This window comes from Argiope bruennichi, chromosome 1 (assembly GCF_947563725.1).
Source record: "Argiope bruennichi chromosome 1, qqArgBrue1.1, whole genome shotgun sequence".
In the NCBI taxonomy this organism is placed as follows: Eukaryota; Metazoa; Arthropoda; class Arachnida; order Araneae; family Araneidae; genus Argiope; species Argiope bruennichi.
In genome coordinates this window covers 47,238,097-47,264,650 of record NC_079151.1, presented here as the reverse complement: position 1 = coordinate 47,264,650, position 26,554 = coordinate 47,238,097, and the positions used below count along the sequence as shown (strand labels likewise).

Sequence of the window (26,554 nt, the reverse complement as noted above, 5' to 3'; positions counted from 1 at the left end):
CAGCATACATAAAAAGGTTTGATGCTTAAGTTTTCACAAAATACATATAATTCATGGGTCCCCATTCCCAAACAATAATTTTTAATGCATTTAATAAGAATCTTAACATGCATAATTAACTGAATTAATAAAAATATTATGGTTCATTCACTAAATTATCAAATTTAACATTAATTTCAAAATCTTACAGTAATAGAGCAACTTTGCAATCTTTCACTGTCAGTACTTTCACTTACAGTAATAGGGCAACTTTGTAATCTTTCACTGTCAATAATTTTATGGACGATTTTTCTTTTGCAAACGAAAAAAAAAAAAAAAAAAAAAAAAAAGTAACAATTATTACAACAATAACTAACAACTATTCCAAATTCATGGAAAATGTCCGATTTTAAAGCACACAAATACTGCTACTGAGTAACGAAATCTAAAATGGAAGAGCTATAGCAAAATGATGAAATTTTGATAAGCGAAAAATACAATGCCGATTTCTATCAATTCATTTTTGGAATGATAATGGTTCACTTTAATTTTTTATTGGATCATATTTCAATAAGCACCAGCCACCAAATTTCAAATTACCAAAGACTTAATCTTTTGGTTCACTGGTTTTTCTTTTTTATTTTAACTATATAGATACATTATCAATATATTGTCATTAAATATTTTGAAAGTTATCAACTAATGGCAACTGCTAAAAGATTTAATTGGTTAGTTAAAAAAACTTTTGTTTTAATTATTTTTTCGAATTGGTTATTCATACATGAGTAACTGTATTTTGTGAAAAAGGTATCATTAACATTTTAATAGATAATTTTTCAACTTCACTCTAAACATAGTTTTCTTATATTTTAGGTTTGCAGCTTGTATCAAGACCGATGAATATTTATCTTCCATTTCCATAATTTACATTTCAATCAATAAGTATTTTATTATCTACAGAAAATAAATACATTTTGAAAATATGTTTTGTTCTTTTGAGTCAGGATTAAAATTATTACCTTAGAATTTAGTTCATATTAAATATAAATATTCTTCTTAATATTTACAATGACTTTCTAGCTTATAATGCAGGAGAAAAAAAAGAAAAACTTTGCCTCTAATATTATACTTCAGATTACTTCAAATTGAATGACATTTTTAACATCAACAGCCCTTTAATATGCATAGAATCTATTTTTCACATATAATTAAAGAATTCTTTTGTATATATGAATATAATAAAAAAATATTTTATAATATGTGAATATAAGAAAAAAATTCTTATATTACTCTTATTTTAAATATCTTATATGAATGTTAACCTTTAAGAATTACTGTTTTATAACAAAATAGTTTTTGATGATTTTTTAAACTGAATATTACAACTCGAAAAATGAGCATCAAAGTTTTTAAAATTCATTTTTGATTATAAAGAATATTTTCCTGCATCAATAAAATGCACACAATAATATAAATTAAAAAAAAAACAGCATAATCATAATAATTTATTTCAAATAGGAAAATATAATGACTTTGAATTTTTCACAATACTGCTGCTGTGTTATTTCAAGTAATATGATGAAAAAGCATTGTTACAAAATTGTGCTGGAAACTAATTTTGAAAATTTATTAAATTTCTAGAATAAAACTACATGAAAATAAAAGTGTTAATATTGAAAAGCTAATTTTCTAAATTTTAAAATGTCATAAAAATTTGAGGGTTTTTTTTTTTTTTTTTTTTTTTTGCAAAATCATGATTTGAAATTATTAAGAAAAACATTTTAAAATTTCAATTAATATTAAAATTTTTAAATTCTAATTTAAATTTTGAAAAAAAGTTGTAGAATGTGCACTTACTATCCAAATAACAACGTGCTAATTTGGTAGTTCTATGTTCAAAAACCTTGTACAATGCTTTAGATAATTGCATCAAATGATTTAAAGATAACTTGTCAACTGAGAAATCATGTTATATTAAGTCTTATTCTTAAATGGTGCTTAATTGGGTTTTGATAAAAATGTAAAAGGAAATAGATGGGAAATAAAAGTAACTCATTCTTCATGACAGATGTGTGAAATAAGCAGTTAAATGCGGGTGATTATCCGAAAAAATTGATCTAGTTCATTGATGTGATGTATTAATACAAATAGTTAGTCATTTGATAATCATCAAAAATGATCACTCATCACACTTTTCAAATGATATAATAGCTTTACATCTCTATATATGAAAATATTTTCTTCCAAAAACCTTTTAATAGTAATTCTCCGATTATGTGGAATTCATGAAACAATAGTCCACTGAAAAAAAGTTTTACAGTCTGGTTAATTGGGATTATACTGAGAGAATTTTGAAAATATGAAAAAAAAAAAAAAAAAAAAAAAAAAAAAAAAAAAAAATGCATGCCCATACCATTTTCAGCCTAGTTAGCTAGTGCAGACCAAGTATTTAATCTGTTTCTGAATATATGTTTTTATATATTCCAAAAATATAAAATGATAAATGAAATAACACATTCTTCGTTTTATGAATATACATAAACTTTTTTCACATTTATTAAAAGAATTCTTCATTTTATGTACAGTCATAACATAATAAATATATTTACATCAAACTTACAAAAATATATAAATGTTTTTCTTTCTTTCTTTTTTTACAATTTTTTTTATAAGTTCAAATGTTTCACAAAATTTAGTAAATGCTGAATAAAATACAATTAGGTTTTTCATAAATTTTTAGTTTCATCCTTCACTGGAAAACAATTTTACAGGAAAAGAGTCTTTATTATTATCAAAATATTTGACATTATCACCTTGTTCTAATCTATGACCAGTCATCTTACTAGGGCCAAAAAGACCACTAGGAAGATTTAGAGAAAGAAAATCATAAGAAATATCTTCGAATCTATCAACAGATTCATAGTCTTTATTGTTAATATGATTTCTCATAATGTTATTTTCTGGCCCTTTATTAAAAATAACTTTTTCTGTCAACAAACTATCTCCAGAATTGAAGATATCTAGTCTTGGAGTTTTGAGAGCAGCACTATATAAATTTGGAATTTGAATTCTTGATTGACTACTTTCTTGAGCAGGTATGGAATGAACACTTTTAACACTTGTTTGAGGATTAAAATTTGGAATCAAAGAGAGTTCATTTGAAATTGCATTATCATTTTGTCTAGATATTTTCTCAGCTTGTTCAAAATGTTTGTCTGTAGAATAGAAGTTGGCAGGGGTAGAAGTTTTAAACTTAGTATTATACCGATTTTGAGGAATGGATGAAGTTTCATAAGTTTCTTTTGAAATAGTTTCAGCTTGAGTACTTGCACGAGGAATGACTATAGTTGGTGCAAAGGATTGTGCATCCTTTGACAGATCTTGAAGTAGTTTTGATGATATTTGTTGATGATAATGCATTAAAGCAGATTGTATCTTTTCAGCATTTCTTTTCTTGGATTCATTCACATAATGCCTTATGCCATCTGGAAATTTTTTTTTTCATTAAATAAAAATATGAATTAAAAACGTCTTAGATTTCACACACACACACACAAAAAAAAATGCATTTGTGATTCACTAAAATATCAATAATCACTCATTTTGATTATAAAATGTAAAATACATCAATGTGAATTTCTTAACCTAATTCTAGGATTCCTATGAAAAAAAAAAAAAAAAAAAAACTCATACAATATTCATGAATATAGAATGCCAAGAAGGATGTATGCATATACATATTGACTTGACAACATGACTTTTAACAAGATTGAAAATTTAAAAACTGATAATTGTTAGCAATGTTAGCATAAATAACTGAAGAAAAACAGTGAAATAGTTCAATTTTAAGCAATGAATCAAATTCTTAGAGCTAAAAACTAAAGACTTTTAACAACCAATTTTATTTATTTTTCTAAAAATAATGATTGGTAATATCTTTTTAAAACAAGTCAAATACCACAGACATCCGAACCAGTTACATGAAATAAAATAAAAATGAAATGAAAAATCTATCAAAAATCAACTTTAGAACCTACAGTAATTAGATAAATTATGTTCTTTTTCTGAGGAGACAAACATAATTCTGTTTTTATAAATAATTCAAATGTGCTCAAAAGAAAATAGTTTTATACAAAGGAAATAAAAAAAAAAAAAAAAATAAAAAAAATAAAAAGCATTTTTTTTTATTCACCTGAAATGTTAAGCATTTAAAGTTAGGCATTAATAGTTCAAATGTGCACAAAGGAAGTAAGTAAATAAGAAAAAAAAAGCAATTTCATATTTACCTGAGATGTTCATTAGACATTTAAAGAATTTGTCCTCCAAACTATATATTTTACTCTTAGGTACCATTTCTTCCTCAGTCTACAATGCAAAATTATAATAATAATAAAAATGTAATTTAGCAATATCTAATTTTATATAGAAAGTTGAAAATAAAGGTAACTACATTTAATAAAGTATATTATATTTTAAAAAAAGTTTAAAGAATTATTTTAAAATATACTGGAAAAATGTTTTTTAAAAAGAAATGGGATGCAAGAATTATTTATATATCTATTGATGCACAAATTTTAAATAAATACTAAAAATTTATAAACTGTTGTCTTTGTCTCATACCATTCGTAAAAGTGAGTGGGAGAACAAGAATTCCAGTCAAAATATATTTTCAGATAATCATTTTTGATACATAACGGATCCAAAATATTAAAATTACAATGAGCTACCATCCAAATTAATTGCTTAGAAGAAAATTTACCTGACTTTCTATTTCATTTTCAGAGTTAGTACTATTAAAAGTAAGACGAGAATAAGCATATGCAAGAAAAACAGCTTTTAGCATTAGCAAAAGATAAAATTTAGATAAAAATTTAAGACATAGATAGATAAAAATAAAGAGTAATCATATTATATGAAAGCATGAGGGTTTTTTTACCCCCGTTTTTGCAAACATTGTACATTTGGTTGAGTTAAATATTTCTTGTGGAGCAATGATTTTAATTCTAGAAACAATCAATTACTTAAATAGAATAGAATCAAGTTTTAATAAATGAGCTAATATAAGAGATAAGCAATGCTTTTTTGATGTAAAATTAAATGGAGATCTGAAGAAAATGTTCACCCAGGAATTGAATATATATATATGAATAATTATTAGCTAAATATAAATGACATAAGAAGGTGGATTCAGTCTCTTGAAGGGAACTTAGGCTTCTGATAATAATGCTTTTATACTATTTATGTTTGGTTTCTTTCTTTAAAAATTCTTTTATAAAAGAAACAACTCAATAAATAGTTTAATTACATAAATACAAATAAATGTTTAAATTTATTATCAGTCATTAGTAGAAATCAAATAAGTGATGCAAAATAAATAAATAAATAAATAAAAAATATCCATTTTTTTTTTAAACCTGGAATTTGCTAATTCTATATTTCTGAGGGAAATATTTAACACTTTTTGGTTTTTATTTAAGTTCTGGAGGTTTCCATTATTATCATTATTATTATTCTTTATTTTTAGGAAAATATGATTGTAATAAAAAGCCCAATGATGAAATTGCACCTCATAAATTTCAATTACCACTCTTATTGACCTTTAACATTTGAACAATAAATTTATATCTCAGACAGAACTGAAGCAAGCAAGAGGGCATAGATATACTTCATTTCAATTTACTGTTGTTTAATCTGCACATTTTACATATTAAAATTGTATCAGAAAAATTGCTAACACAGACACAGCCTATTTACAAACGATAGTATTTAAAAGAATTGAAATATTTAATTCAAATAAAATCACAATAATAAAAAACAAAGAACATCAGTATTTTTATAACATATAAAAATGAAACTAAAAACTATCAGGAATTTTTGCTGCAAGTTTTTGAGTATATTTAATTTGAATTATTTTGAAAATTTGAAATTATAATTTCATAAAAAAAAGTAGATGGACAAAAAAAGAAACAAACCAAACATGTAAATGATAAACATTTATATCAATAGCTTTAAAATTACTGCTAAGCAAGAAATATTAAATATAACATATAAAACACACACTTTTAAAGTTACTGCTATGCAAGAAACATTTAATTAAATATATAGCATCAGTACATATTTTTACATTCTTAATTGCTGTATGTGCAAATAACCAATTCCATTTCTTTAAAAATCACTGACTTTTAAAAAACACAACTTTCAACAAATGAAATCTTCACATAAAACTGTGAACTATCTAAAGCAATTAATTTTATATAATCCACTGAGACAGCAAACTGGTTATCTATAACTAAATGATTAATTTTTAGAAACTGTGTAACTATTAAAGAATTGTTGCTTATCAATAAAGACAATTTTTACATCATTTCAGTATTTGAATAATTTAATTTATTTAACATAATAATAATTCTTACTTGTACAATTACATTTCTTGAAGGATTGTATTTCTTTAAGTCTGATTGTAACAAATCTTGCTCATGCTTCGCTTGAAGTGAGTGCAACTGATTTTGTTTTTCATTGCAAGACTTTTGGAAGTCAGAAAGTTCAGCCTGTAAAGTTCTGATTTTTTCTTCATAGTGTTTCTTAACTGCTGCAACATGTCTTTGATATCTTTTTAATTTATCACGTAATTTTTGCTCAGTTGCAATTAGTGATTTCAGATTTTCATTAAGAACAGACTCTGCATGAACTAATGCATCTTTTTCCTCTTGCCATTTTTCCTGTTGGAACATAAAATCTTGCTTCAACTTTTGTACTTCATCATTCTCATCTGTCTTTACAGATATTTTTTCCTGGAATGAAATAACAGCTTCTTATTAAAATTTAAAAATGTACTTTTAGGACTTTGTATATAAAAATGAAGTAAAAGTAAAATTTTGCATTGTTTATGATAAATTCTGAAGATTTATATTATAAACTTTTCAATTAACTCTTTTAAAATAAAACCTGGCATTATTGAATTATTGCACAAGTTTTTACATTAGAAACCAACTTTAGGACTATTAATATCTTTTACATTATATTATTCCCTGTCTTTTTATGCATGCACAATCAAAAGCAGCAATACAATTCATACAGTCATCGATTGATATCCTTAACAAATTCAATGAACTCTTTAAAGACAATAATTCGTTTTTGCTCAGTATTTAATTATTGCATTAATAGTATAAAAATGCAAAATGCATGGGCAAATATCTAAAAGTGATGACATTTAACACAAGCATCATATATAACTACAAATGAATTCAAACTGATTTAAAGAAAGTTCACTCTGCAAAAGTCTAAATGATTATTGTAGAGATATCCAAATTTCATCTAAATAATGAGATTTATGATAGAACACACTTAATCTAATGAGGCTCCAAGCAAAATGGTTGCTAATATTGTAATGTCCAGGCACCAGGCAGTCACAATGACAGACAAAAAGCATATGACAAAAGACAACTGGTGGGAATATAAATTACATTTAAAGAAAATTTGGAGTGATATTGCAGTCTTTTCATAGCTAATCATGTGGAATTTTTTCATTTAAAACCATTAGTTCTGATCCCTATTGCATAAACACTTGCATTATACAAGTTAAATTAAATAAATAAATAAATAAAAAGCAGTAAGATATGATTACATTATGACTTCAAACATACTACAAAGCACTATGTATGTACATGTATCAATGTGTAAGAAATAAGCATTAATAAGTCTAATGTTGAAAAGTCTAAACATTATTAAAATGCTTAAGTTGGAAGTTATTACACTTTCAGAATATAATTACAGTTTTAAAATTTTTCACTTACTTTCAAACATTTCATTTCATTTTCCATTTGTAACAGTTTACTATCAAACTGATTTTGCATGTATTTTATTTCATTTTCATGGCGTTCTTTCAGTGTATCTAACTTCTTTTCCCATTTGCACTGTAGATCTTGATTAAGCATAGCAGTTAGTTTATCTCTGTCCTCTTCATATCTTTTCTTCAAATTTACTTTAGTTTCCTCAAATTCTTTATGTAATCGTTCTTTCTCAGATTCAAGTTTTCTTTGCAGTTCCATTTGTTCCTTAAGATTAAGACAATGTTATATTTTTTAAATACATTTTATGAAAATAATTCACAAGTAAGAAATATGATGGATGCTGTTATTGAAATAGTGAGGAAGTTACAATAAACAAATCAAATATGTTAACAAAATATAAAATAAATAAATAGAAACATCACTAAAATAACACAAAGCACATTAGAATTAAGAGCAAACAATTTTTCAAACAAGTACAGTGATTTATTAAATATTTCCTAATATTAAAATAAATTTCTATAGTAAATAATTTTTTTAACTAAAAATATTTTCTACATTTCATAAATAACTTCAAAAGTTGGGAGTAATATTTCCACATACAAAAATTTATTTGTAAGTATAAAAAAGTATTAAGATGCATTTACCTTCTGCAGACAATTTTGAAATTCATCACTTAAACGCTGTTTGGTGTTTTCAATAAAATCTTTTATATCGACCATTTTTTGCTTTGTCCATTCTAATTGGGCTTTTTCTAAGTCTTCTTTGAAGATGCTGGCAAGATATTCTTTATTTTGCTTAATAAGCTGAGCTTTCACTACAAGTAAATATATATATATACACAAAAATATTAATATGATCATATACTTTTTTTAATAATATTAGTCAAAGCATTACATTTTTTCAATCATTTGTAAATATATGTCTATTTTACCATTTTCACTAACATTATTTTAACATATTTTTGATAGATTTTCACAGTTATTAAATTGCTGACTCTTACTACTCACATATAAAAATTTTACATTTAATTACTTAATTATTTTTATTGATAAATGCATGCGGTCTATAGATAAATTAATTAGCACAGAACAATATGCACACACACAAAAAAAAATCCTTAGAATATTTGCAGCATATGACTCTTTTTAATGCAGTTGTTATACAAAAGAAATTGAAATATCAAAACCAAAAATTAGTGGACAAGCAAACAAATTAAATTTATTTATGATAAACTTAATCAAATTAAAACAAAATTTTAAAGTACAGTACATAATGCATATTTCTTCTCTAGCAATATTAATCATAATTAATATATTATTAGATTATTGTTGAGATAAAATCTTAACATGAAAAATGTTTAGTTTGATTTAAGGGTGCAAAAGTCATTTTTGGCTATGCTAGAATAAATTTTAGAGATGCATTCAAAAATAACAATACATTTGTTATAGTTTTTTGTTGTTGTTGTAAATGTCTTTTAAATGCTTTGTTTAACAACAGAAATAATGGAATATGATGAACAAGTACAAATCATGCATTAATTTATAAATAAAAAAACTAATAACAGTATAAATGATTGATTTATCAAACACAGAGCACTCTTGAACTATCTGCTAATAAAACACGCACTGTTCTGATTTTTTTGCAGGTAAATTTGTATCTAATGTATAATTTGATATATTTACTGATAAGCATTTATCTAAAAAAAGAAAACAAAAAACAGTTTTGTAATAAATGATTATAAAATAATCTGAATAAAAATAATCGATATAAATAAAACTGAAACAACAAACTTTAAGAGGCAATCTATTTTTAATAATTCTGAGTGAAAAGCAACATCATGCACTAAACTATTAAAAATCCAATAAAACATTTCTCAAACTCTACTGATTAGGATAATAGCGAAACATGCACTAAAAGATAATATCTTACTTCCAATTAACTTCCCTTCATATTCTAAGCGGATTTCTTTTTCAATTTCTTCTCTTTCTTTAGGCTTTGAAATTTCATCAAACTTTGCTTGCAAGTTTTGATTTTCTTTGTAAAGAGCTAAATACTGATTTTTAGAATCATACAGTCCATCATTTAAAGCTTTAATTTCCTTTCTGCAAAATAAATCATTTAACATTATAAAATTTTAAAGAGCTAAATACTGATTTTTAGAATCTTATAATCCATCATTTAAAGCTTTAATTTCCTTTCTGAAAAATAAAACATTTAACATCATGAAATTCAAAATACATATCATAATAACTAATAAAATTAGAAGAATTAAAAAAAATCATTACAACATGATGTGTACAACACTATCTTGTTTTATCTTGATTCAAAACCAAGGTTTACATATTTTGTTCATTTTTTTGAGAAACTTAAAGAGAGATAAAATAAATCAAATAAGTGAATCTTAATTGTCAAACATATAAATGTACATGCAGTTATTAGAAATATGGGGTCTTCAGACACAATTTGCAATTTCAGAACTTTGTTCATTTTTATACCAGGAATATTCCATGGTATAGTTTTGCAATATTAAATAGAATATTGAAAACTATACCATGCGGTGTACATACGGAAAACATACCAACTGAAATGTATAATTACTATTTTTGAATGATGGAATAAAGGTAATATCAAAATACTGATATTTTCATTATTAGGCAAAATAATCTGAAGCGCAAACTGCTGAATGCTTAACTGACTCAAGTGCACATGTATATAACTTATAAAAAGCATTTAAAGATATTTGATCCATAGAAAGAGAGCAAATTTTGGAAATGCTCATCTAAGATGACCAAGATTTATATTGTTCTAAGAATTCAATAAGAAAAGACTTCTCAGTTCTTACAACTCAAGCAAATTTCAAGGTCATTCTTTCTAGAAGGCTGTGCGAAAATTCAAGTAGCATAATGTGAAAACACTGATATTGAAGGAGACCAGAGAAGTACTAACTATTCACTGACAAGTTTTAATTTAATTGATCTATTGATCCTCCATATATTTTTATGTGGTGAGCATTCGGGACCCCAATTTGTCCTTCAAAATGTCAGAAAGAGACTATACAGCAGTTAAAACTTGATTGTTTTGACAGGCATTATGTTGGATGGTTGCACAAGACTAACATGTCTTTTGCAAAGGATTTGCAGTTGACATGAGGATATTAGTAGGATGAATCTGTCAACCATCCTGCTAATAAGATCCAGTCTACAAGCTTAAGATCATTGTAGCATATCTGAAATAGCTTTGAGAAACTACTGCAACTGGCGTTTCCATTCCAGAACATGAAAACAAAGATTGTTGGTACTAACTGTGACAGGAACATATAAACTGCCTTATTTCCGATATCAAAATTTAGTTAGAAACTCTGCATCTAAACTATGACTTCAGAAAAGTAACTCTGCATAATTGAGAACGCTTCTACTTTTGAGAAAGCACTTTTCATTCATAATTGAGCAAATATATATTATCAATATATTCAGTATATTGAGTAAATTACATATCTAATTTCATTAAAAAAATTTCATAGTTCTGAAAATAAACCAAAACTGAACATTTTCTTAATTTTAAAAAACACTACTGTATAATAGTGTCATAAATATGAGATAATTTTTTTTTCATGTCATGATATGTTAGTGTTAATTTAAACATCAAATAAGATTCCTCTCACTAATTACATAATTATCGCAACTTAATTGCTCTAATTTAGTCTGTACATTTAGTTTGTCCCTTCTAAAACGTTGATCTGGCAAATCTCTATTTATAATAAAACTGAATCTCGTCATTGATTGTGAAAACATTCAATATTTCAACACAATTGTATCTGTCTGTGTGCTTTGGTAGATGCAATTCAGATTGATTTTTAAAATAAAAAGAAAAAAAAAATTAAGAAAAAAATTTTGATATTTTTTCATCATAACTTCAGAAAATATTGTTCTAAACTGATTTTTACGCCATTTTATAATTTTAAAAATGACCTCTTTAATGACAAAATGTCCGACAAATTTTTCAAGCATTTCAGCAAATTTTAACAATATTTTTTTGCATAACTTTAATCAATAAATTTAATCGATGCAGTGAAATAAATATAATTTTTATTATTTCATCAAATATTTATTTGCTTGATTTTTTATCACTGTTGAAAATTAAGGAAGAAATATTCTATTTAATATCTGTGTAGTATACAAGAGAAATGTATAGAGAAGTTACAGTAACATTAAAATTAGAAGAGATAAATAAGATAGTTATATTTTTAAAAACACAAGGATGTTAAGAGACTCAACTCAGTTAAGATATGTTATAGGTATAAGACAAATAAAATAACATGATTTTAATGTCAACGTTAATTTGCTGTTTAAAAAATGTTGTAAATGGAATCATGAACAAGAATTTATACATATAAGAGATTTAAATGAAACTAAACACATCCAATAATACTGCAATAAAGGCATCTAGTTATTAACTGATATTCCATTAAAATCCAGATTATTCTTTTCTTTTGAATATAATTTGGTTGCCACCAGTTTCCGAGTTCTTTCTACGACTGGTGTGTGATATATATATATGTGTGTGTGTGTGTTTGTTTGTGTGTGTATTTTACTGGTGGATATACATGTTTTTATTTCCATCAAACAATTTTCTAGAATAATGTGGACATTAATGAGTAAGACATAGATATAAATAAAAGAGAAAAAAAAAATTCAAATATCAGAATAATTATAATATAAAGTTTAACATTTAGATCACTAGAGTAGCACATAAAAACATTCAAAATATCCTTTTGTTTTATTATTTATGTTACTTACTGCATTTCAGATATTTTATTTTCATATTTGAAACATACATCTTTAAGTTCTGCATTAGCTTTGCTTTCTATTTTTTCTTTCTCTTTTTGAAGAGTACTTTCATGAAGTTCAAGCAATTGCTCTTGACACCTGAATGCAAGTATGCAAACATATTTTAAATACAAAACAACAAAATGTAACAAGATTCAAATCCAATTATGGAAGGACATGTATAAAATTATGCAGTGTAAACTATTAAAACCATAAAAATATTTTCAGTAAAAAATAAAATATTTATTGGTAAATGAAAGAGTAAAATTTTGCAATTTAGGAAATTCGGAATTCAAGATTTTTAAGTATCTAAGAAATGCATTAAAAAAAGCGCAATAATTTTAGATAAAGTTAATTTGCATTATTTGCTCATCCCCTTTAGATAAAACAAAACTACTTTTTTCACAGCTGTTCTGATTTGAAAGCTAGATTAAAAACCTATTTTGAAGCATTACCAAAATATTATAAACTATGGAAAATCAATATATTTTAAGTGTTTAGAATCAAGTATAATAAACAATTAAAATCAGTTACAAATGGAATTTTAACTATTTATATAATAAAAACTTTATTCTTAAGAGTCTTACTTTTTAAAATAAAATTGAAATATTATATAGTATATTTGATTTTAAGTAAATAAGTATTTTGTTCAAATCAAATATTTCATTCACAGGCAGTTCATTAAAATCAAAACTTAAAGTTTCATCATCTTTTTGAATTCACTAGAGCAACAGAACTTAGGAACAATTAGCTATATAAATTCATACTAAAATCTTGACCTGATATGGATCACTACAGTTGAAGTAATTAATACTCTTGATAATTACATCAGTTTGAATATTATCAAATTATATAAATGCTTACATGATAAATATATATTACAGAAGTTATCATGCAAATCAATTTATGAAAGTAAAAATATTTAAAATAAAGAAAACCTACGTTTTTACTGCTTGTATTTTATCTGTCATGTGCTTTTGAATTAATTCTGTCATTTTTTTCTGCAGTTCTTCATTACTCTGAATCAACATTTTTTCATTTATGGATGCATCCTAAAATACATATTTCATCAAACACACTATATAAAACATACCATAACTACATTTTGCTTTGTAAAAAAAAAAAAAAAAAAATGTACACTATGCATAACCAATTTTTTTTCATATGATTCTGATCAAGAAATCTGGATGTACACAAATAAAATTTGTAATAGCAATCGAAAATTCCTGTAAACTTTTCCATTAATTGATGATATTAATTGTTGAAAAACACCATGTTGCAATTAATGATTTTTGCTTACTTTTTTTTTTTTGCATAAATCAAATTTTTATAGATGGAATAGTAAGCAGATCACATTTGATTATAATTGTCAGAACAGATTCTGTACAGTGGAACTCTAAATATCACAAGTTATTTAATGGTCATCCTATACCTATGTACAATATCTGGTCAAAAACTTTTCAGCAATTTGTAGTGATATGTTCAAATAATGTTTCACGAAGTTGCAACTGTATCATAATTAAAAATATCTGTGTGATCTTCAAACACTTTTTTAAAGATAATTATTCAGTTCCAGCAATTTGCAAATTAATTTTTCCTTCATCATATTTACAAAATTCAATCATATAACTTAAATGAGATTAAAAACCATTTAGTTTATTAAATTTCCAGATAACCAAACTCCAGTAGTAAATTTATATACTTATACTTAAATTATATATGTTAAGTTACACAATATTTGCAAATAAGCGTAAAACACATTAATAATGATAGACTAATATAAGTAGCACAACAATGATTAACAAAACACAGCACAATTCAGCAAATTCAAATAAGATGACACAAAGAAATAATAATTTTGAATATCTTATAAAATATTGTTTTAAAGGATCAGATACAAACAGACAATATTTATTTCTATTGTAAATATATTTATATGGTTATATGACATGTATTTCAAATAATAAAAAAATAATACTACCTACAATTTTAATAAAATAAATGCAAAATAAAGATCTTTGATATAATTATCAGTTACACATATTACTTACATATACACTTTTTTTCAAATTGCTCAGTTCATTTTCAAGATTCTGAATCTTTTTTTCATAAAATTGAATTGTAGTGGATTCATTTGAAGAAATGGAGTGTAGCTTTTCTTCTAATTCCTCCAGTCTTTTCTACAAAATAATTAAAGTTTAAAAACAAAATTTATTTAAAACAATATGTAATATAGAAATAGGAAGCTCTTAATTAGATTTTAAAATATGATACAAACTTTAAGTTATATTTTATGTAATTTGTTAAAGTAAGAATAAATTTACATCTCCAAGTCTCTAAATTAAATGCATATTTTATTAAAGTACAAATGATTCAAAATTTTATTTATATATATTTTTTATTTTCTTATCTAATATTTAAAAATTCAAAGGCTGATGACTATTCACTTTCATTAGAAAAATTAAAACCATGTTCGTGTTATTTTAGTTATTATAAACTTATATTATTGACTTTCATTACATTTACCCTCCAAAATTTATAATTCAGACATCAGGAGAAAAATGAAACCTATATTAAACTGATTCAGATATTACTAAAGTGGAAAGTTTGAAATGTCTGTATAAAATTATGTTTTTTATAATATCATTAATAGTAAGAGAAAGAAATTAATCTTCATTTTTTTGTCCACTCTACTGCATTATTTTGTACTTGCTTGTTTTAATTCTCAAAACTAAATAATTATTAGATATATGGTATATATAATCAAGATATGGAATTCACAGCTAATGGCTTATTTTTACTATTTTACATTTTCAAATTGAGTCAATCACATTGCATTTTATATGTATCTAGTCTAAATATTATTTAAGGTAGAATTAACATAAATTGGAAAAAACAAAACAAAAAACACTTCTAAACTGGATGAATATTTATCTATATATATTATAGCAATGAATGACATCATCAGTAATCCATTATACATTTCCTCTTCATCTTAGCTGAATTTCTTTATTACAAAGGTATTGTTCTATTTATTTTAATTACAATTATTAAAATTCAAAGACAGTTTAAGCCATATCACAAAACAAATTATTTTTGACTGAGTTAATAAATGTTTTTCAAGATTTTCAACATAAACTGTAGTTGGACACAGATTCTATAATAATAAAGATAATACCTGTAAAAGTAAAATTTTTGCATAAAATTTAGAAACAAGAACAATAGTTCAAATCAGAGACAAAATAAATAAGAAATATGCTTTCTAACTAAGAATTTTCTTTTTAATTGTAATACTATTGTTATAGGATTATAAAATATTAAATAAAAAAAAGGAACAAAAATTGTTTTTAATTTAAATACATGAATAAGATCAAAACACCATATAAGTCCCTATTTATACACCATGTTAATAAATAAAACTACTTAAAATCATTTCATTAGCATACTGAATTATAACTGGCCTTTTATTAAAATTTGATAATAAATTTATTTGTCGTAATCAAATCAGAAAAAATAAAAAAGTAAGTAGTAGAGTTTTAAAATTTTTAAGTGAATTTATGAAATTTCTCTCTATATACATTAATAGTCTGAAAAAGTCACTTTATATATTACATACAACAAAAAAGTTATCTCTAAAGTAGAAAAGAAGGCAAGATGAAAATAAAATATTTTTTTGGAAATCATCAACTCAATTTTACAAACATATAATAAAATTTGGACAGCAAACGAAAGAAGAGTTGCATTTGATTATTAAGCTTACCTTTGATTCTATGTATTGAGATTCAAATAATTCAGCCCTTTTGCTGGCATCCTTCAGTTCGATTTCAGTATTGTTCAATTGCTTTTTTAAAGAATGTTTTTCTGACCTTAGTGATCTCACATTTTTTAATGAATTCTCCAATTCCTGTTGCAAATTCATATCTTTTTGTCTAAATATATAATAAAAATTACATAAATAAACATATCATTAAAAGCATCTTAGGAAAATATTTTATTGCAGATATGTGAATAGCAAATTAATTGATCCTAAAGGAAATTAATTTATACATTGAATTCACTTTAAAATATATATGTATGCACATGTAAGATATTTTCTAGCAGAAATGATTGTCTGTATATAAAGTTCCATTATCTGTTGAAAACTTCATTAATCACAATTCTCCAATAACAAATCATAGTTTAACATTTCAACAAATTGATTAAATTTCTTGATTAATTTTGAAACATGAGGTAATAATTTACACAAAAATACTTTACATGAGAACAAATTGTAATCAATAAATACAGTGGAATTTGATTAATTAGGAGTTGCTGCAACAATGCTAAATTACAATTAAGTCAAAATTCAAATTATGAAATACAGGGTAAAAAAATTGAACACAGTAAGAGAAAATGATAAATTTTAAAATTAAAAACCTGGATAAAGATTTTTTTCATTTTTCATGTTGATTGATGCTATTAAAATATTATAAACAAATTCATTTTATTAAATTATATGGCAATAATTTTAATTAAAAAGTTTTAATAAATTAGCACTGAATAGCATGTAGAACATAATTAATTGAGAAATCAACCAATAATATCAATTTAAATTTAATATAATTTGATCATTGTTTTGTTTAAAGTATTAAAACAAAACAAAAATTATATTAATAGAAAATTCAAGGAAAAAAAAATGAATTAATAACAAACCCAATTCAACCATCCATACATAATTATTTTTCTTTATAAAATTTATGACCAGAAAAATTAGCTATTAAAATGAAAACCACCCATTTTTTGGTACATGATCAAATCTCTTAAACCTGGATAATATTTCATCTATGGAGTTTTAAGAATATATACATATAAATGAGAATATTGGTTTGGATTTAATTTTAATCTTCTTAGAAGATTAAAATTTTTTGGATAGACCATATTCCACTGTATAAATAAATTTAATCAATAATATGTTACAATAAAACTTTTTTATTAAAAACTAGAAATCTGAAACTATGGAAAATGTTGTATTGGTGAATGGTACATCATTTTGCCTAGTTCCAGATCCTTATTGAATTTAATCTTAATGATAACACATTATTTATTCTAAAATTTCCAGTAATTCAATTATTTACTTTTATTGTTGTTGTTATTTTTTGGCAAAAATACGTTTGTTTTTTCCCCCTTTCACTGAGAAAGAGGTTAAAGAATAGTTAATTATATCAGGACAATGTATATCTAAGATTATTGGCTAATGAGAAAAATAGTGAATTTCATTATTTGCTTTGAGCAAATCCTGCTGCTTTCATTACCAGTGATATTTGGGATGGTTTATCTTAGAAGATGAGTGGTTACATTTAAGAGCAAACAATATATATTGTCTACTCTATTTAAAAAGGAGGTAGATCCCCCCCCCTTACCCAAACATTAAATTTTTTTATTTCTTTGAAATCTCCAAGGTATAAAGTATAATAAAAAATAAAATTGGTAATATATCAATGGCAATGCAAAAAAAAAAAAAAAAAAAAAGACTAATTATTAAATACAATAATAAAATTTTAAGCTTCTTTCTCTATTGTATTCAAATGTTTTCTTTCTACATTAATTTAGATAGAAATTACAATAATTTGCAATGAAGACAACTGCCCATAATTATCCTGCATCATAAAATATTAAAATAAAATAATAAAAAATAATGTAAAATATAATAAAATGTAATGTATAGACAACAATTAACTAAAGCTAACAATTTTTCACCTTCAGAACCAAGATTTTACAATACATTACATTGAAGTAATCCACTGAGCAATGAATGTATTATTGAAATTTAAAGTAAAAGAACAAATACAACTAAGCTGCAAAAGTAAAAGTGCATATAGCTTATAAAATCTTCTTACCCTTTCACTGATGCTTCTTGTTTTCCTTTCGAAAATGCTAATTTTTGAAGTGCTTCAGCAGTATCTAATTCTGCCTTTAATGACTTAATTTCATCCTAAAATAAAGAGAAAAAAAAAATATATAATGCAAACTAAAAAATAAGATTAACCCTATTAAAGAAAACTTTTTAAAATCAGATATCTTTAAAATTTGGATTTCAATTGCATGAGCAAGATTCATAAATTAATTTAAACTAAAATGAAAAGGTATTAAATTATGTTGAATATGTAACAATGAAAATACTATTATTTTGATTAATAATAACAATGAATGTGTGTGAGTGTGTATTGGTGGTCTGTAGGCCAGAACATTTGACTTACAGTTATCAAATATGGCACATGTATAACTTGAAGAGTGATAATTTGCAACTTGGAACGACATTTTAAGAATTTTCATTGATTGAAAATTAAGTTGAATCTTTCCATTTTTCCACCATAGCTTCCAAAATTATTATTTCACAAAAATTAATTTTACACCATTTCAAAAATTGTCTTTTCAATGATACCAATTTAATAGTTGTGTAAATTTTTGCTGAATTTCGACAAGTTTTTATAAAAATTATTTTTTGTCTCATTTTTAACCATAGATTATATTGTTGCCCTGAAATTCAACCATTTTCATTATTTCATCAAATACTTAATTGCATGATTTTCTTCTATTGTTGAAAGTTAAAGAAGGATTTTATTATATATAAGTGTAATATACCAGAGAAACAGAAAAGTGAAGGTACAATATTGCAAAATTTAGAAGACAGATGAACCAGATATTTATAATTTTAACAGTGCAACCCCCATTAGAAAGTTTCATATACACAATGAGAAGAGCATGCATAAGATAATTAAACAGATCTTTAATATCTCACAATTTCATGGTATCTTTAATACGAAGTTATATCTAAAGTTATATTTAAATTAAACCAATGCCTCTGTCAAACGAACTGATTGCCTGAAGGTGACTAGAATTAAATAATGGTAATATCAAATGTAGAGTAAAGCATTATTCTTTATTGTGTTTTAATAATTGTTGTTTACTCCCCCCCCATGTTTTAAATCTATTATTAAGAATTATGATAACCTTATCCAAAATTCTGGCATAATCAATCTAAAAAAACTGGGGGCAAAACATATATTAAAAAATTTGTTTACTGTTTAAAATATTTTATGAAGTATTTTATTTCTCATTCTTGCAATGCTGTTAATCAATTAAGGGCCATGTAAAATTTGACAAAGCTTTAAAGTACATGAAATTAATTAATAAGTTGTCACATCAAAATCAAAGCTTAATTTTTTTAATTAAAAAGCATAATAAATATTGTGATTGACATTGGTGATTGTCAACAAATTGATGAATCTATGTTATGCGACAAAAATATTCCTATACAAAATTTATATGCATTATTTTATAACAAATTAAGGATTTTTTACATATGGTACCTAAAAATATAAGATAAGAGTCTCCATTAAAGATATCGTAGTTTTTTAATAAAATATCAATAATAAATATAATAATTTGAAACCAAATATTCCAAATAACCATAAAATTCTTTAGATGATATCTGCAATACAAAGTCACTTCATTTTTTTTTACATGCATAAACATCATAGATTTAAAATTACATTTAAAATTATAAATATTTCAAAACTGAGAATAATATAAGTTGTGTACTATTAATATATAGGTAAACAGACATATAAAAACTTCACAAACCACATTCGCTATTTACTTATCTCAAAACGCAATTTTAAACATTATTAGACACAAATATGATTTATAAAAAATTCTTCGACAATGAAAGAGTGGGCAAACCCTTATATGTTGATGTAAAGAACAAAACAATAACAGATATATATTTCATAATGAAATGAAAAAAATTAAAAGAAAAAAAAAAGTCAATACTTTTAATAAAGAATTTTCCCTTTCTATATTTGACTTATCTTCTTCCAAACGCTGCACTTGAAGTTTTAAGCGATTAATTTCTTCAATAGTACCTAAGAAAAGAAAGATTAAAATGTCTGTCTCCACAGAATTTCCATAGATAAAATCAATACAATATAAGCTAATAATTTTTTTAAACAAATAATTCATAAAATTATTATTGCCATGGAACAAATTATGTTCACGGAATAAAACATTTTCTGTAACATGTATTACAGAATAAAAATTGATTGAATTATTGAATCAAATCAAAATTATATTAGTGAAAATAATTAAAAAAAAATGGTTGGAAAAATAGCAAAAAAAAAAAAAAAAAAAAAAAAAAAGACCAGATGAATTTTTTTATAAAAAAAGTTTTATTTTAAGCAGATAAAAAATTTATAAAATGTAGTAAGATTTAATTAATTATTTTTAACTAGTAAATTTATTAATTTTTAATATAACTTTTTACAATAATTTAAAAAACTGAAAGAAAAAAAAAAAAAAAAAAAAAGGAACAGAAAAATTTTTCTACAGCAGAGATTTGAATTTAAAATTCAAAAATAGAAATACTGAATATCCAGTTTAAAAGTCGACTATCACTGAATATTAATATCTCTAAATTTTAAACTAACTTAAAACAGACAAAAAAGAAAATACCTGATTCAAGGAACAGTTGGCATTTTTTCTGAGCCACTTCAAGTTCTTCAGACATTTTATTAACCCATTCAGCCTTTTCAATTTGCAGCTGCTGATATTTTCTTTGTAATTCAGAGTTCTTTAAAGCCAAATCTTCAGCTTCTTCTATCTAAAAATTTTAAATCAAAGAGCTGTATAGTTACTGAAATCATAAAAATTTTGATAGATCACCCAAAAATGAAACTTATTTAAAAAGAATCATGGGTAAGTGAAATATAAATAATTAAAAAAAAAAAGCGGTTGGACTTTTTAATTTCTAATTCCATATTTAAATATTTTAACTCAGACGTAATAAATATTTACACAAAATGGTATATTATTTACTGAGACAACAATGAAATTTATGTTTTATTGAAGGCAAAGTCAACCAGTTTTAAAACATATAAAAAACAGAGGGTTTTACCCTATTATAATCAATTAAAAAATTGCAAACTAAAGAAACTGCATAATATATATTTTAAAATAAAAAATAAAAATAAGTACAAATATAATATAGCTGAAATAATTAACCAAATCAACTAAGAAGACAACAAAATTCAAACCATATAAGTTGATACATAACAAAACATTAACAGGTAATTTGATATTATTTAACTTTCTAATATAATATATATGACATTCAGAAAATCTATTTATTTTTATATGCATTGTTCACTTTCACATATGCTTATTGAAAACTTTACAGGGAGAGCAATTAATTTCCAGCTATTTTGGGTAAAACAGATTCATTAATGAGATCAATAAGCATATAGAATTACCTTTAATTATGCAATCCAAGAACTTAAATTTTGAATTATCTTGTTAGTAAAACTGTCAGTGAAAAACCATTAATGTACTTAATTCAATTAATTAAAGCTGACTACTTATCAACAAGTCAAATTACAATTAAAGATTTCAGCAATTAAATCCTTACCCGTTTAACATATATCACACCAAATAAATGCTTATTTAATACTCAAGAAACCCAATGAAGTTATGATTTTTCTCACTTTCATGAAACAAATTTAATTTAAAAAAGTTATCATTTTCAACGCTACATAGTAATACACCATATATTCTCTTAAAAAAAACTTTTAATTTTAAACTAAAAAATGATATTATTAATGAAAATTTATTACTTTTACATAAATTTGTATTAATAGCATTAACTCATAATAATCAAAGTTGCTTATTAAAATTTTGATTATATATCTTTACAAATACATTTATTTAAAGACATATAAATGGTAAAATATGTATATTTCTGAATAAGGGACAGCTTTTAATTGGAACTATTTTAAAAATGGAAGGTTCTAACACAAAATAAAATCATGTCTATTTGCAAAAAAGTAACAAAAATTTATAAATGTAGTATGAATACATACCTTTGAATTTAATTTTGACTGCAAATTATCAATATTTTCTTTGTAACTCAAAATGTCTTTCTCATGACGCAGTTTCATTTCTTCTAAAATGCTGTTATGATGACCACGAAGGCGAGACATGTGATCAGCTCTATTGAATTCATTCAATTGTTTCTCTAATGACTGGATTGTAAATTGAGAACTTTCCAATTTACTTTGAATCTAATATATAAACAATTAGTTAATTATGCATATCTGATAATAAATATATACAAAATTTACACACAAAAATATAAATAAATTATTTTGCATGTATGACAAAATGAAACTGATATAAAAGAAGTCAGAAGTGCTTTTTTTAGCAATAAAATAACTTTCACAGATGATACTAAAAGAATTTAAATCTGAAATATTTAGTTAAATAAAAATTTCATCAAAGACAAACAAAAAATAATAATTTAGCATCGTTTTAAATGTAATATTATAAGAAGATTTATACAAAATGATGGAGAAATTTTAACTTTCACATTAAAGATGCAGAAAGACAGATTTAAGTAAAAATCCATGAACACATAATTTTTCATGCTTTTAAAAATTTACAGAATTAACAATTTTTAAAATTTTTCATTACATTGAGTCCAAAATTAAAAAAGTTTACAAAATTAGCACAATAAAAAAAATATATATTTGCCTATAATTAACACCAATACAATTATCTTTCAACTTTGATTAAATAAATGAATAAAAATGATAATACTGAAAAATGAAGAAACATCTTTCACAGAAAAAGTAATAAAAACTTCATGGAAAAAAAAAATTCCTATTATGTGAAAAGCATTGTTAAACTGCAGAAGTTCACATAAAACTCTTTCAATAAAAGAAAGTAATTATTTTAACTGATACAGTTATCATTTTACCAAATAAACAAAAAACATGAGAAGTTTTTAATTATTACTTTAGACTTATGAAAATTTCTCTCTTATTTAGAAAAACTAAAATTGATTTTTCAAAAAACTTAAATTTTAAATAAACTTCATGAAAAAATAATTTATTACATAAAAAAGTTAAGAAGTAGGTTGAATTCCTACCAACCTACACCTTGGAAACAATCTTGTAACAAACATAAAAGTAGAAAAAGATTTTACCATTCAGTGCTAAAACAAAAATTATCATTGCAGAATTAATCTAAATAAACTTACTTCATCTTTTATTCTAGATACAGATGAAAGCTGAGAATTCAAAGACATTACTTCTCCCAACAATTTATTTTTCTCATGTTCATAATCAGAAATTAAATTCTGAGAATCTTGTAAATTAGATGACAGTTTATTCTTTTCACCTAAAAAAATAATCTATATAAGTAAAGGGGAACAAAAGCCAAATCGATGGATATTTTTGCCATCACTTTTAATAGGAAAGCTAAATAATATTTTTGGGTCCAGATCATAGAGAAAATTAATTGAATATATAAAGGAATAACAGTACATATGTTACTATAAAAAAGTATAATATGAATAAATCTCAAAAAGAAAAATCTTTTGTTACATTGAAAGAAAATTTAAAAGCAAATATTAAGTAGATTAAGAAACCAATTATTTAGTTAAAAATATTATTTCAATATTTTATCAATACCTTTTGAATATTTGCTTATACCTATTAACACATTTTAAAATAGTATAATAAACTATAAACGAATTTTAGATTATATTGCAAAATATAACTGATCATGAATTATTTAATTAAGATTCAAGATTTTTTTACTGAGCTCAAGTCAAAGTTTAAAATAGAAAATTAGATTTATGTACGAGTAAATTGATCTTCTAGAAGACAAAAAATTAATCAAGCCAAGGTGAAGTTGTAATTTAAAGAAAATGCTTTAAAAATCTAAGCATCCAGTTCATTAGAAACTACATATTTACTTTGAAATGCACAGCAGAATTGGAAACTTTGAAGAAAAAAAGCAATTAATTTTATAATTTTTTTTGCTTTTTTTTAATATTGAGACAATATAATTTAATTATAATTATATTAATTGATTTATATCATTTTATGCTTAATTTTGAAGTTATTGAACTATTTCATTAATATAATAAGAAAAAACCAATAATTCTAATACGGTACTATACACTAAGCTAATCTACTCAGTTGAAAGAATTGTAGCAATCAATTTCCATAATAAATTTTATTTTAGCATTAGTGCTGCATTTGTTCAATGAGTTGATTTCTCAAATGTCCCAAAAATGCATTTTGTGGATTACACATACTACTACACAATTGTGCATGGTACTTGTGTATTAATAGTAATTAATTAACAAAAATATCATGTTTATTACAACCAGAAATTAATACCGCAGATGTCATATTAGTCACTAGATTCTGTTTACCAATGACATATATTTAAGCCAAGTTTGTGAATTGTATGTTATTAATAATACAAGAATCTTGAATCATTTAACACTGATCAAACAAAATGGCTAGATTATCAATGTCCTCCTTGTAAATAAAATTTCCTGGTAACCAAATATGCATAAACTACAAGGAATGAAATGTCATGAATGCAATATTCCTTTGTAAGGAAATGTAAGATTAATTATATATCCATCAGAAAAATATTCCCAAAAAATTTATTGAACATATAATGCAATTTTAAGAGGTGTTTCATCTTGCAAGAATATAATAAACTACAGATACAAATGCTACTGCAATTTAGGAATCACAAAATTTAGAAACAATGTCTTGATGTAGTAACAAAACAAGTGATTGAACCATAAGAATGCCAAAATGAATTTTGAATAACAGCAGCTCCAGTTGTAATTCTAGAGGATATCAAATTGAAATTTGTAAAAGATTTGTAATGATGTGTTGCTTTTGTAATTATTTTGGCTAACACATTTGCAAAACTATGTGTATAGTATCACATTATAGAGAGAGGTGAAAATGTAAATTTATCATTATTATTTACATTAATAAAACCTTATTGTTGAAATAGTATAGAGAACCAATTTGGTTATATTTGTCTGAAGATTTTTTTAAAAATTTGAATTTTATTACATAAACATCCACACATCTTTCATTATATTATGACTATCCTGTATTTTCATCGAAAGAGTGAGACCATTTGCATAATATAATTATAAATTAGGAATATGTCCACTTTCAAATTTTCAAGAAATATATAATAGAACTCCTTAATAAAAACAAATCTAAGAGATTATTAATGAAAGAAAAGGAAATTTACTCTCTAGTAGATCCAAATTTAGTTTCAGAGTCTGAATTGTATTGTCAGTTTCCTTTCTATAGTTCATTTCTTCTGCTTTTAATTGACTTAATTCTTGAAAAGTTGTCTCATATATGATGTATAGTTTTCGATATTCTTCCTTCAAATCTGTAACAACAAAATTACTATATATATACACACACAAATACAAATAAAGACAGCATTACATACAGTGGATGGAGATACTAATGATTACCAACAAGAGATTTTTTCCTTTCTTGTTTTAAATTGTAAAAACAAATATTTTAGCATTGCTATTTTAAAATTAGATAGATCAAAAGTAAAATTTTAGAAAGCACTTAAAGAGGGTGACAGAATGCTAAAAATATATTTGACAGCAAATTCTACAAATATTACTTCAGTTGAACAAAATTTACACTGAGAAGGGACTGAAATATGTTTAGTTAATATCTGTTTCAAGCAAGTTACAAGGCAAAGATTTAATTCCAACTTAACAGTTTAAACAATAAGATACTCTACATACATATTAGACAATAAATTGCAATTTTATTTTAAGAGTAGCACAAGGACTTCAAAATGCTTCTAGTTTTCTGCATTTAAAATATCTTTACAAAAAAATTTCAATTTTAATGCACTATAACTCATTTATTTATTAATATAAATGAAGAAATCTAATTAAAGCACAAAAATATTTTAGAAATATCTAATTTAATCATTACTTCTCCTTTCTCTAGAACAAAGGAAGGATTCCCATCATTTCTTTTTTTAATATGGAATTTTTTAAATCACATCCATTTTGTCTAAAATAAGTGAAGCATTTTTTCCAGTTTTGAGTTCCAATAATTCTTT

General features: G+C 24.0%; 1 protein-coding gene across 1 annotated transcript in view; it reads right to left on the bottom strand.

Annotated features, from left to right (window-relative positions):
- Nucleotides 1-2,600: 2,600 nt before the first annotated feature.
- Nucleotides 2,601-26,554, bottom strand: part of LOC129981666 (centrosomal protein of 152 kDa-like) — a 29,378-nt gene continuing 5,424 nt past the window's right edge. The window contains exons 5-20 of the mRNA XM_056092603.1: nucleotides 25,706-25,852; nucleotides 23,667-23,806; nucleotides 22,489-22,689; nucleotides 21,086-21,233; nucleotides 20,408-20,499; nucleotides 18,472-18,566; nucleotides 16,356-16,524; nucleotides 14,647-14,775; nucleotides 13,538-13,647; nucleotides 12,566-12,694; nucleotides 9,699-9,871; nucleotides 8,414-8,583; nucleotides 7,773-8,033; nucleotides 6,393-6,770; nucleotides 4,266-4,344; nucleotides 2,601-3,464 (exon numbers count right to left, since the gene is read on the bottom strand). Coding sequence (XP_055948578.1) covers nucleotides 2,722-3,464; nucleotides 4,266-4,344; nucleotides 6,393-6,770; nucleotides 7,773-8,033; nucleotides 8,414-8,583; nucleotides 9,699-9,871; nucleotides 12,566-12,694; nucleotides 13,538-13,647; nucleotides 14,647-14,775; nucleotides 16,356-16,524; nucleotides 18,472-18,566; nucleotides 20,408-20,499; nucleotides 21,086-21,233; nucleotides 22,489-22,689; nucleotides 23,667-23,806; nucleotides 25,706-25,852 — 3,164 coding nt within the window. The 3' untranslated portion in view covers nucleotides 2,601-2,721. The remainder of the gene's footprint in view (nucleotides 3,465-4,265; nucleotides 4,345-6,392; nucleotides 6,771-7,772; nucleotides 8,034-8,413; nucleotides 8,584-9,698; nucleotides 9,872-12,565; nucleotides 12,695-13,537; nucleotides 13,648-14,646; nucleotides 14,776-16,355; nucleotides 16,525-18,471; nucleotides 18,567-20,407; nucleotides 20,500-21,085; nucleotides 21,234-22,488; nucleotides 22,690-23,666; nucleotides 23,807-25,705; nucleotides 25,853-26,554) is intronic.